This window comes from Mytilus galloprovincialis, chromosome 4, assembly GCF_965363235.1.
Source record: "Mytilus galloprovincialis chromosome 4, xbMytGall1.hap1.1, whole genome shotgun sequence".
NCBI classification, from domain to species: Eukaryota; Metazoa; Mollusca; class Bivalvia; order Mytilida; family Mytilidae; genus Mytilus; species Mytilus galloprovincialis.
Window position 1 is genome coordinate 99,142,134 of NC_134841.1, and position 12,010 is coordinate 99,154,143.

At 35.3% G+C, this 12,010-nt stretch overlaps 1 protein-coding gene across 1 annotated transcript; it reads right to left on the reverse strand.

Moving 5' to 3' along the window:
• Positions 1 to 4,875: 4,875 nt before the first annotated feature.
• On the reverse strand, positions 4,876 to 7,732 carry LOC143070879 (cytochrome P450 26A1-like). Its single transcript, XM_076244989.1, has 4 exons — positions 7,349 to 7,732; positions 6,620 to 7,114; positions 5,710 to 6,129; positions 4,876 to 5,354 (listed from the first exon to the last, which is right to left on the reverse strand). Exons 1-4 carry the CDS (start codon positions 7,514 to 7,516, stop codon positions 5,016 to 5,018), a joined length of 1,422 nt encoding a protein of 473 aa, XP_076101104.1. The 5' UTR covers positions 7,517 to 7,732; the 3' UTR covers positions 4,876 to 5,015.
• Between the last annotated feature and the right edge of the window lie 4,278 nt (positions 7,733 to 12,010).

The window sequence follows — 12,010 nt, forward strand, 5'->3', positions numbered from 1 at the left end:
TATTTAAAACAGAAAGTCACTAATCAAATGGCATAATTGCTTCGGTGGCTGCCAACTTGTAAATCATACATTCATAAAGCCTGTATTATGCCATTACAAAATATATTCAATGAATATCTTTGTCCTCAATCAGCAAAGGTATATAATTTGGTTTAATATTTCATACTAGCAACATGCATTCCCTAGAGCAACATGAATACCCTGGACCAACACGCATATTCATGAGCAACAAGCTTACCCTAAAGCAACACGCATTTGCTAGAGAAACACCCATATTCATAAGCAACTCTCATACTATAGAGCAACATGCATTCTCTAAAAGGGCAACATGCAAACACTACAGCCTCACGCATGTACAAAAATTGCAATTCTTACACAGATAACCACGTATATCCTAACGCAACATAAATTATCTAGAGCAACTCACACACCCTATAGCAACACGCATTCCTTACAGCAACGCACATACCCTACAGCAACACGAGTACCTTAGAGAAGCTCACATTACCTACAGCAACACGGATACCCTATAGCCACATGCATACCTTAGAGCAACTCACATACCCTACTGTAACAGTAACACGCATACCTTAGAGCAACTCACATACCCTATTGTTACAGTAACACGCGTACCTTACTTTGTATTTGTTTGGCATTTTAACTGTTTTGATCTGAGCGTCACTGATGAGTCTTATGTAGACGAAACGCGCGTCTGGCGTATTAAATTATAATCCTGGTACCTTTGATAACTATTTACAGCAACTCACATACCCTATAGCAACACGCGTACCTTAGAGAAACTCACATACCCTACAGCAACACGCGTACCTTAGAGAAACGCACATACCCTATAGCAACACGCATACCTTAGAGAAACTCACATACCCTATAGCAACACGCATACCTTAGAGAAACTCACATACCCTATAGCAACACGCGTACCTTAGAGAAACTCACATTACCTACAGCAACATGTGTACCTTAGAGAAACTCACATTACCTACAGCAACACGTGTACCTTAGAGAAACTCACACACTCTACAGCAACATGTGTACCTTAGAGAAACTCACATTACCTACAGCAACACGGATACCTTAAAAAAAACTCACATTACCTACAGCAACACGGATACCTTAGAGAAACTCACATTACCTACAGCAACACGGATACCTTAGAGAAACTCACATTACCTACAGCAACATGTGTACCTTAGAGAAACTCACATTACCTACAGCAACACGGATACCTTAGAGAAACTCACATTACCTACAGCAACATGTGTACCTTAGAGAAACTCACATTACCTACAGCAACACGGATACCTTAGAGAAACTCACATTACCTACAGCAACATGTGTACCTTAGAGAAACTCACATTACCTACAGCAACACGTGTACCTTAGAGAAACTCACATTACCTACAGCAACACGTGTACCTTAGAGAAACTCACATTACCTACAGCAACACGGATACCTTAGAGAAACTCACATTACCTACAGCAACACGTGTACCTTAGAGAAACTCACACACTCTACAGCAACATGTGTACCTTAGAGAAACTCACATTACCTACAGCAACACGGATACCTTAAAAAAAACTCACATTACCTACAGCAACACGGATACCTTAGAGAAACTCACATTACCTACAGCAACACGGATACCTTAGAGAAACTCACATTACCTACAGCAACATGTGTACCTTAGAGAAACTCACATTACCTACAGCAACACGGATACCTTAGAGAAACTCACATTACCTACAGCAACATGTGTACCTTAGAGAAACTCACATTACCTACAGCAACACGGATACCTTAGAGAAACTCACATTACCTACAGCAACATGTGTACCTTAGAGAAACTCACATTACCTACAGCAACACGTGTACCTTAGAGAAACTCACATTACCTACAGCAACACGTGTACCTTAGAGAAACTCACATTACCTACAGCAACACGGATACCTTAGAGAAACTCACATTACCTACAGCAACATGTGTACCTTAGAGAAACTCAAATACCCTATAGCAACATGCATACCTTAGAGAAACTCACATACCTTATAGCAACACGCGTACCTTAGAGAAACTCACATTACCTACAGCAACATGTGTACCTTAGAGAAACTCACATACCCTATAGCAACACGCATACCTTAGAGAAACTCACATTACCTACAGCAACATGTGTACCTTAGAGAAACTCACATTACCTACAGCAACACGGATACCTTAGAGAAACTCACATTACCTACAGCAACATGTGTACCTTAGAGAAACTCACATTACCTACAGCAACACGGATACCTTAGAGAAACTCACATTACCTACAGCAACATGTGTACCTTAGAGAAACTCACATTACCTACAGCAACACGTGTACCTTAGAGAAACTCACATTACCTACAGCAACACGTGTACCTTAGAGAAACTCACATTACCTACAGCAACACGGATACCTTAGAGAAACTCACATTACCTACAGCAACATGTGTACCTTAGAGAAACTCACATTACCTACAGCAACACGGATACCTTAGAGAAACTCACATTACCTACAGCAACATGTGTACCTTAGAGAAACTCACATACCCTATAGCAACACGCGTACCTTAGAGAAACTCACATTACCTACAGCAACACGGACACCTTAGAGAAACTCACATACCCTATAGCAACACGCGTACCTTAGAGAAACTCACATTACCTACAGCAACACGCATACCTTAGAGAAACTCACACACTCTACAGCAACATGTGTACCTTAGAGAAACTCACATTACCTACAGCAACACGCATACCTTAGAGAAACTCACATTACCTACAGCAACACGCATACCTTAGAGAAACTCACATTACCTACAGCAACATGTGTACCTTAGAGAAACTCACATTAGCTACAGCAACACGGATACCTTAGAGAAACTCACATTACTTACAGCAACATGTGTACCTTAGAGAAACTCACATACCCTATAGCAACACGCGTACCTTAGAGAAACTCACATTACCTACAGCAACACGGATACCTTAGAGAAACTCACATACCCTATAGCAACACGCGTACCTTAGAGAAACTCACATTACCTACGGCAACACGCATACCTTAGAGAAACTCACACACTCTACAGCAACACGCATACCTTAGAGAAACTCACATTACCTACAGCAACACGCATACCTTAGAGAAACTCACATTACCTACAGCAACACGCATACCTTAGAGAAACTCACATTACCTACAGCAACACGCATACCTTAGAGAAACTCACATTACCTACAGCAACACGCATACCTTAGAGAAACTCACATTACCTACAGCAACACGCATACCTTAGAGAAACTCACATTACCTACAGCAACATGTGTACCTTAGAGAAACTCACACACCCCACAGCAACACGCGTACCTTACAGCAACTTACATGCCCTACAGCAACATGTGTACCTTATAGCAAAATTCATTCCTGAGCGATACACTTGGCCATGAACAACGCGTATTTATTAGAGCAATATGCACTTCCTAGGGCAACACGCATACCTAAGAACAAAATGCATACCCTAGAGAAACATATGCATTCCGTAGGACAACATGCATACCTTAGAACAACTTGCATATCTATAAATGACATGCATACCTAGAGCAGAGCATACGCATATCCATTAGCAACACGCATACCTTAGAGCAATATATATTTCCAGGAGTAATATACGTACCCTACAGCAACTCGTGCACCTTATAGCAACGTACATTCCTTACAGCAATACACTTGGCCATGAACAACTTATAACCATAAGAGCATCATGCACTTACTAGGACAACACGCATACCCTAGAACAACATGCATTCCCCTGGACAACACGCATACCCTAGAACAACTTCCATATCTATGAATAACATTAAAACATGGAACAAACGCATATCCATGACCAACACGCATACCTTAGAGCAACATATATTCCCTTTAGTAGTATACGTATCCTACAGTAACACGCATATCCTAGAGCAACAGGGAGTCCCTAAAGCAATACTTATATCCATCATCAACACCCTTACCCTAGAGCAACATGCATCCCCTAGAGCAACATGTATCCCCTAGAACAAAACCCATAACACGCATTTCCTATAGCACCACTATGCACCTACTTCGCTAACCCTTAATAGCAACGCTTTGCTACTTACACGAGATATTCTAAACTTGTTATTGTAATTGAAAAGTTATTTTCTAAAACAACCATTCAAATTATTAATTGTATATTTTCAAAACGTCAACAAATGTATTTTCCGCCGTCATCCTTTACTCTTACAAAAGTATTACTCGCGTAAAGACTGTACAAATGAATTAGCTTGATCCGCAATTTGTATTCATATATTGATGCAAAACAATGGAAAAAAAACAGCAGGATAACATAATTTATCAATCACTGTAATTCTCTAGAAATTCATTTTTTGTAAAAAAAAATTAAATAAAACTGTTTTTAGCGCATGTATACCAAATACGTTTATATGTTTTTATCATATAAATGTTTAACGACCCTCATATATCACTGTCTATGTGTATTAATACTTCAGTGTCAGTTATCATATGGGTTGAATGACGCACAAAAAATAACTTTTCCAAGTCAAAGGTTTTTTGCACCGTATTTTTCTTTTCAAAAGTTAAGTATGTGTAAGCGCTCACTTTACCTCGGATTAGTGGTGTAACAGCACAACATCAAAAGAACCATCAGTTGCAATTGGCTTAACTATCATAATCAATACGAGACATGCAAGCAACTTATTATTTGTTTTCCTTGATCAACATTTTCAATCTGTCGTCTAAAAGTATAACAACTAGTTGTTACACACTTTAACAAAAATAAACAAACGATATAAAACAATATTTATTGTATATAGAAATAAATAACAACATAAAAAAAATTGCACAAAGTATAAAAATTTGACCGGGATTATTCAATAATGGCACAGCTATTTCATGTATGACACAATTTAAAGTACGTTTTCAATGTTTTATAACTGGTCGAATTTTCTTAGTCTATGAAAACTAGCATTCATGCTATGTTTAGGTTGAGGAGTAGGAAAATATATTAGTTCACAATCTTCATTAGATATTGTCCATTCTACATTTCTGACTAGTTCTACAATAAATAGTTTTAAAACTTGTTTTGCAAACGCTTGTCCTGGACATATTCGTTTTCCACCACCAAATGTATAGAATGGTATGTTGGAACTATTCTTTTCGTTCCACCGTTCGGGATTAAAGCAAAGCGGATCTTCAGAAGATTTATCATTTTCTTGTGTCTCTCTGATTCCACAAATAACAGTCCAATCTTTTGGAATAGTATATCCCTGAAACACAAATTATTAATACAATGTAACAGTTGTCAAGTACGGTTTGCAAATAAGAAGTTTAAATGTGTTCAAAATAATTAAGTTAGATTAATATAATTTAATTGGACTTGCATTTATATAGAATTCTATAGATTCACATTTTGATAGATTTTTAAAAACTCATTATTTTAATAATTAAGAAAATTACAATATTGAAAACTTCGGTTGCCAAGTTTATATCATGCATTTCTGATGTCTTAATCGATACGAGAGTTCAAGAAATTATACTTGTTCACAGTGCTACCGAAGAAGTAAAAAATAAAGCAATGATTGAAATGGAGCAGTTATCTGATTGGTTATTTTAAGTACTCACTCCAACAGAAAATTCCTCTATAACTTCTCTGTAGGCTCCTCCTATTGGGGGCAACACTCTTAGTAGTTCTTTCACAACTGTGTCCACATATTTTAAAGACTGTAGCTGCTTGTGATTGAGCGATTCTGTTGAATCACTTGTAATTTCATTCTCAACTAACTCTGCTTTGATTTTACTGACAACATCCGGGTGTTTGTTGAGCAGATAAACCGAACAGAAGACACTACTACTCGTTGTTTCGCTAGCATTCCACAAAAGTTCTAATACGCCATCGAGAAAAACATCTTCATCGAAAGTGTCCTTGTCTAAGGATGCACCATAAGCTTCAAGTACGGCAGGAAATCTTCCCAAAGAACGATCTTTATTTGACAGTAATGCTTCCTTGAATAATACTTTAAGTTTTTCCTTTGATTTAAGAGCCTGAAATGTAGAAATCAATACTTGATTACATGAATTGTTTTAAAATATCCTTTAAATAATATATCAACTTATATGTCAAACATAATATTTAGAAAATATCTATTCAAACTGCTTTATGCAATGCATGTTTTCTTTTTCCATTTATAGTTAATTTGTTTGATTAATGAAGAAAAAAACACATTCCTTCAAGTTAATATAGTTTATGTAGAACCAATTTTCCTTCTGATTTATCTAGACATATACATTTGCTATTCTTTTTATATGTCTTTGGTCATATATTTTTTTACGTCTTTATGTATTTATACATCCTTTGGATTCGAGGTTTCCTATTGAAGGTAAATCCAAGAGAGTGCTTCAGACGCATGGAGTTATATAAGATTTGAGACGGCTATGAACATTAGAATATATTAAGTACAAATAATCACAAGTTTAAACGAACTACCACAATAAGTAATAAATCCATAAAAAATCTATAAAATAACAAACATACCTTATGAAAACCGAACCCTGGAATGTTGATAGGAATAGTAAACAAATTGCTTGTAAAGTCTTCATATAACGGAACCAATCTTTCCGTCATTGACTTGTCAATATCAGAGCTGATGAGAAATTTGGCTGCTATTTCGGTAATCAAAGTTTTAGTTTCCACATATAAATTAATTGATGAATGGTTGCACCAGTGTTGAAGTCTTTCCTTAACAAATTCAGACAAGCCTGATACATGTTGGTTTACAAAGTCCGTCCTTAGAAACTGCATCAGATGTTTCTTCCTGTTATCGTGTACCAGACCAGAAGAAAAGGTCAGACCATTGCAGCCAACTAGTTTTTTAACAGAGGTTGGGTATGACGATCTTACGATTTTATTTTCGCCATAGAGAATTTTCCTCACATTTTCTTTCCCAGTTACTCGAACTGTTGGTTTCCCAAACAAATGTGTTCTATAAATCTGGCCATATATTGCTGCCTTTTCTTTAAAGAACTGTCCCTGCAATTTATATGAATAAAACTAAATTTCATTTCTTGTTTTTACAGAAAATCATATCTGTTTTTTTTTAAATATATACATATAAATATTTATGCGATAAAAGCATTGGTTTGTCTTATTAGAAAAATACAAATTATCAAATAAAATAACGTTAATCCTTTAAACTAAATATTTTCAATCACGACCTTAATTTCAATTTGCAATAATAAATAACGAACACAAAATAATGCTTACCTTTTTAAGAAGAAATTGAAAGGTTTCTCCGATGACGGGTAAACCATTTTCTCCGGGTGGTAAGTTGTTTTCTAGACATTGCCATGTGTGCTCTGTTTTCTTATCTTTCTTGTAGTAGTCTACTATAAGTAATACCACGATGATTATGATTGAAATCAAGTCTAGCATTTCGTCGTAATGTTGTTAAAATATTCCAACAGAAAATTCTCAGTAATGCATTCAACGGTATGAAACAATATTGATACATTGCGCTGCAAAGTTTCACTTTATATAGTAACGACCGACCAGCAGAAAATACGTCAATCCGTCAACATGTGTCATTCACCTTCGCATTAGTCAAATAAAATACAACAATTTACGTTTACTGAATCTAATTAACCTAAAGAACTGTCTGAGTGAACTTTTCTGACCCAAAGAACTTTACGTGCACCGGCACGATGACCTTCGTGATAAACTATGAATGTAAAAAAAAAATCGGAAATATAGATAATTTCTCATTTCCGATCAATGACCATAGTTTCAACTGTAGTACATTATACAAACGTAAACCTGGATAAGGTGAATAGTTTACTGTTTGTATATTTAAATCTTGATTTTATTGACAACACCTCAGGGTTACTGTCCTTTTTGCTAGGGTTTAGGAAGACAAACATATATATATATATATAGAATGATGAGACGGGAACTTATAGTCAAAATCAAAACAATAAGAGTCAAATCAGATTCAAGGCCAGAACATGCGTTAGTATTGATTTGGTGAACTTTGTGCAGTTTACTGTCCTTTTCGCTTGATCTTTATAAAAACAGCATATTTAGTGAAAAATACTAACGTCAATGTAGATTCAAGGACAGATCACATTATTTTCACAATGTATGTCCTGCTGATATCGTAACTGTCAAGTAGGCTGAGCTTCAAATTAATTGAAAATAAATCCTGTTCTTTGAAAAAAAAACCAATTTTGTTATGGTGACATCCAAAATATTACCAGACGAGGAAAGCAAATGAACCTCCGTGTTCTTCAACATATATTGTATGTCTTATTTTAGTCAGTAAATGTATGAAATACATGTAGAATCATTCCTTAGCGAGGGTTGTATTAAATGTTATCCTTATCTGTCTGAATGTGCGTCCGTACGTTCGTCCGTTCGTTCCAAAATTGGGTTCTGATTTCCAACTTAAGTTTGCCTAAACCAAATGTTATGCAACTTATACGCAATGCTTATTACCACAAAACTCAGATCAAATACGAATGTAGGTAGCGTCACTTTCATTATTCTTGTCAGAGTTATGTCCTTTTATAATGATATATGCATTAGGGGTGCATGTTCTGTATCCCCTAGACACATTCCCCATTTATTTTGCATAAAGCTCAAGATTACTCAATCTTTGACTTAAAATTTTGCAGTCAGTGTTATTCCTTTTTCATATATGTTTTTTTTTTTTTTTTTAACTGTTTAAATTTATTGAGACTTTTATTATTGTAATACGAATAAAAAGGTCTTTTACTGTAAAACTGTAGTCATTATGGCGCTGGGATATATATATTGTTTTATTAAAGTGCAGCCTGATATAACATAATAGTACAAATATGAAACATATTTTATATCAGCCAGCCTTCATAGGCTTATGATGCACTGTACTTCTAAATTCCCATAGTTATCTGTTATCATTATCAAATATCAATTTAAATGTACAATAAATAAGTAGTTATTTTTTTATATTTCGTTTGCCTGTAAACAGAGAGCATAAAACGATAGATTTGTCTGTACCACTGAAATAACTTAAACAAAATGGAGGACTAAAACAAACTTTCCGGTTTCCGTTATTTTCGATAATGTTCGTAAAGCATCAAATTTGTATCTGAGTTAACTGGGCCGCCGTTCCTACCAGATACCCCAATCCGATATTGTAATTTTGGACGAGTAGAAAGTACTTGAACAAAATAAAAATTAAAAAAAAACGACACACTTTATTTACTTAAATTTTTATCAATCAGTTGTTTTTTTTTAAAATCCACAATTATTAAAGTTAACATTAGACTGAACATTAGACTTTTTTGCAATTTGACTTTCGATGTTTGTTATGCCTCTTTTTGTTATTTATCCTTCTAATTATATATTTCAAATATTGGATACCTTAAATACATAAATCAGTTAGAGAGTTGTAGGGTTTAAATTATAGAACACATTTGCAACCTTACTTTTAGTAAAACCATACAATTGATTAAAGTAGAATGCATAATATTTGAAAAGCTTAAGCATGCATAACAACTGACCCTTTTTCAAACAAGAATTAATACAGACGAACTAAATGACGCTATTGACCATTCGGTCAATGATTTTATCGCCACTAAACACGCAATAGTGTACGTCACACCTATGACGATATGAGTGGCTGAACAGTTGATATTTTGCCTTCAGATACTAATCATAATGACATTTCCATTATTATTTCTTAGGTTATATCAATTTCAGATTAATATTTCAGATTTATACAAAAAATAGCCCTGCTCTTCTTAATGTATTGATTGCTGTCGCCATTGATTAGGACATGGCCAACCGAATGAAACTTGCATAACTGTTACTGAATGTTATAGATTTGTAAATTTACCCAATAAATCATAATAGCTTACCAAACGCTTTTAGTTGCTTATTATTACTTGTAAATGATTTAACAAAAGGGGACGCGTTTTGGCCTCACTTGTGTCAATGATTAAACAAAAGTGGACGCGTTTTGGCCTCACTTGTGTCAATGATTTAACAAAAGGGGACGCGTTTTGGCCTCACTTGTGTCAATGATTTAACAAAAGGGGACGCGTTTTCGCCTCACTTGTGTCAATGATTTAACAAAAGGGGGACGCGTTTTCGCCTCACTTGTGTCAATGATTTAACAAAAGGGGACGCGTTTTCGCCTCACTTGTGTCAATGATTTAACAAAAGGGGCGCGTTTTGACCTCACTTGTGTCAATGATTTAACAAAAGGGGACGCGTTTTGGCCTCACTTGTGTCAATGATTTAACAAAAGTGGACGCGTTTTGGCCTCACTTGTGTCAATGATTTAACAAAAGGGGACGCGTTTTCGCCTCACTTGTGTCAATGATTTAACAAAAGGGGACGCGTTTTCGCCTCACTTGTGTCAATGATTTAACGAAAAGGGGACGCGTTTTCGCCTCACTTGTGTCAATGATTTAACAAAAGGGGGCGCGTTTTGACCTCACTTGTGTCAATGATTTAACAAAAGGGGGCGCGTTTTGACCTCACTTGTGTCAATGAGTTGCAGTATCTTTCTTTATTCATTTATGAATCAGAATGGTTTTTCTGTCTGTGGCCATTCAACATTGGCAGCACTATACTTGATATAGATAATTGGCATGCTTATAGGGGAATCCGGGACGAAACATCTGTCAAGATTGTGACCTTTAAAACATTTCTCTTAGTTATATTGAGAGCATAGCTTTTACGCATGTTCATCAATCAAAATAAATTGCCCTCTTTTCCTTTCTCGCCTCTTAAATGATTTTTATTCATATTCTTGAATCCTTAGCTAACAGAAGATGATAGAGAATGGAAACGGGGAATGTGTCAAAGAGACAGCAACCCAAATAAAGAGCAGAAAACAGCAAGTTAGTTATCAATATTCAAGTTATCCTTTAGGCATTATGTTTTTTTTTTCAAATCAGTAAAAATGGCAACCGTTAGGTTGTTGGCGTTTAAATCTCAGTATTCATGAGATAAAGGAAAGAAATCAAATTTAGATAAATAAAATCTATACTACTGATACAGATCAATTGTACTTATTAATTTGACACTTTTTGAAACAAAAACTGTCAAATTAAGAATAAAGATAACATTACGATAGAATTTGGCACTTTTTTTAAACAAAAACTGTCAAATTAAGAATAAAGATAACATTACGATGGAATTTGGGTTAAACAGTAGTTTATTCAAATAAACTGAATTGGATTGGGCAACAGACAAAGCCTATATAAGTGTCTGTGGTAACACTACATTCGTGTTGGTAGCACAAGCTTCCCAAAGTTATTGCAAACAGTTTAGAAAAACACTGATCTTAAAAAAAACCAAGTATGATTTTATTTGCATAGATAAAAACACAATATGTTAAAAAAGTATTTTTTCTGTGTTGATCAAACGTGAACCTACCGACTATCTATTACCGTAACTAGGATACTCGATGGCATACGTTTTCATGATCCAAGCATTTTTGCTATATACTTCTCCTCTTTTGACACCTATTGACCTCATGTTGTGGCCTCGACATCATTACATACTTTTTGTTGACTTTTCAATGCCGTCTGTAAATCCTAACGCTAGACTACTATTCAATCATACTATAGTATCAATCAGGCTTCATAACTCTTACATCGTTCAGGTTATTGGGTCATCTAATGCTGTGCAGATTAAATGGCATATACCGACTTGCTTGGTCAATAACTATAACTTAATATAAACGTCGTACGAGAAAATATATGTGTTGTAACCTTCTATCTTTTTTCTTAAAAAAAAACGGTTATCCGCCAGATATTATCAATACTGAAGTTCATAAGTAATAATTGATTAAGTTGACTTTCTACATAACATCCACTGTAGACATTTAATTGTAAAGCTGTAGGAAAGTCTATGGCCAACAAATCTGCTCCTGTT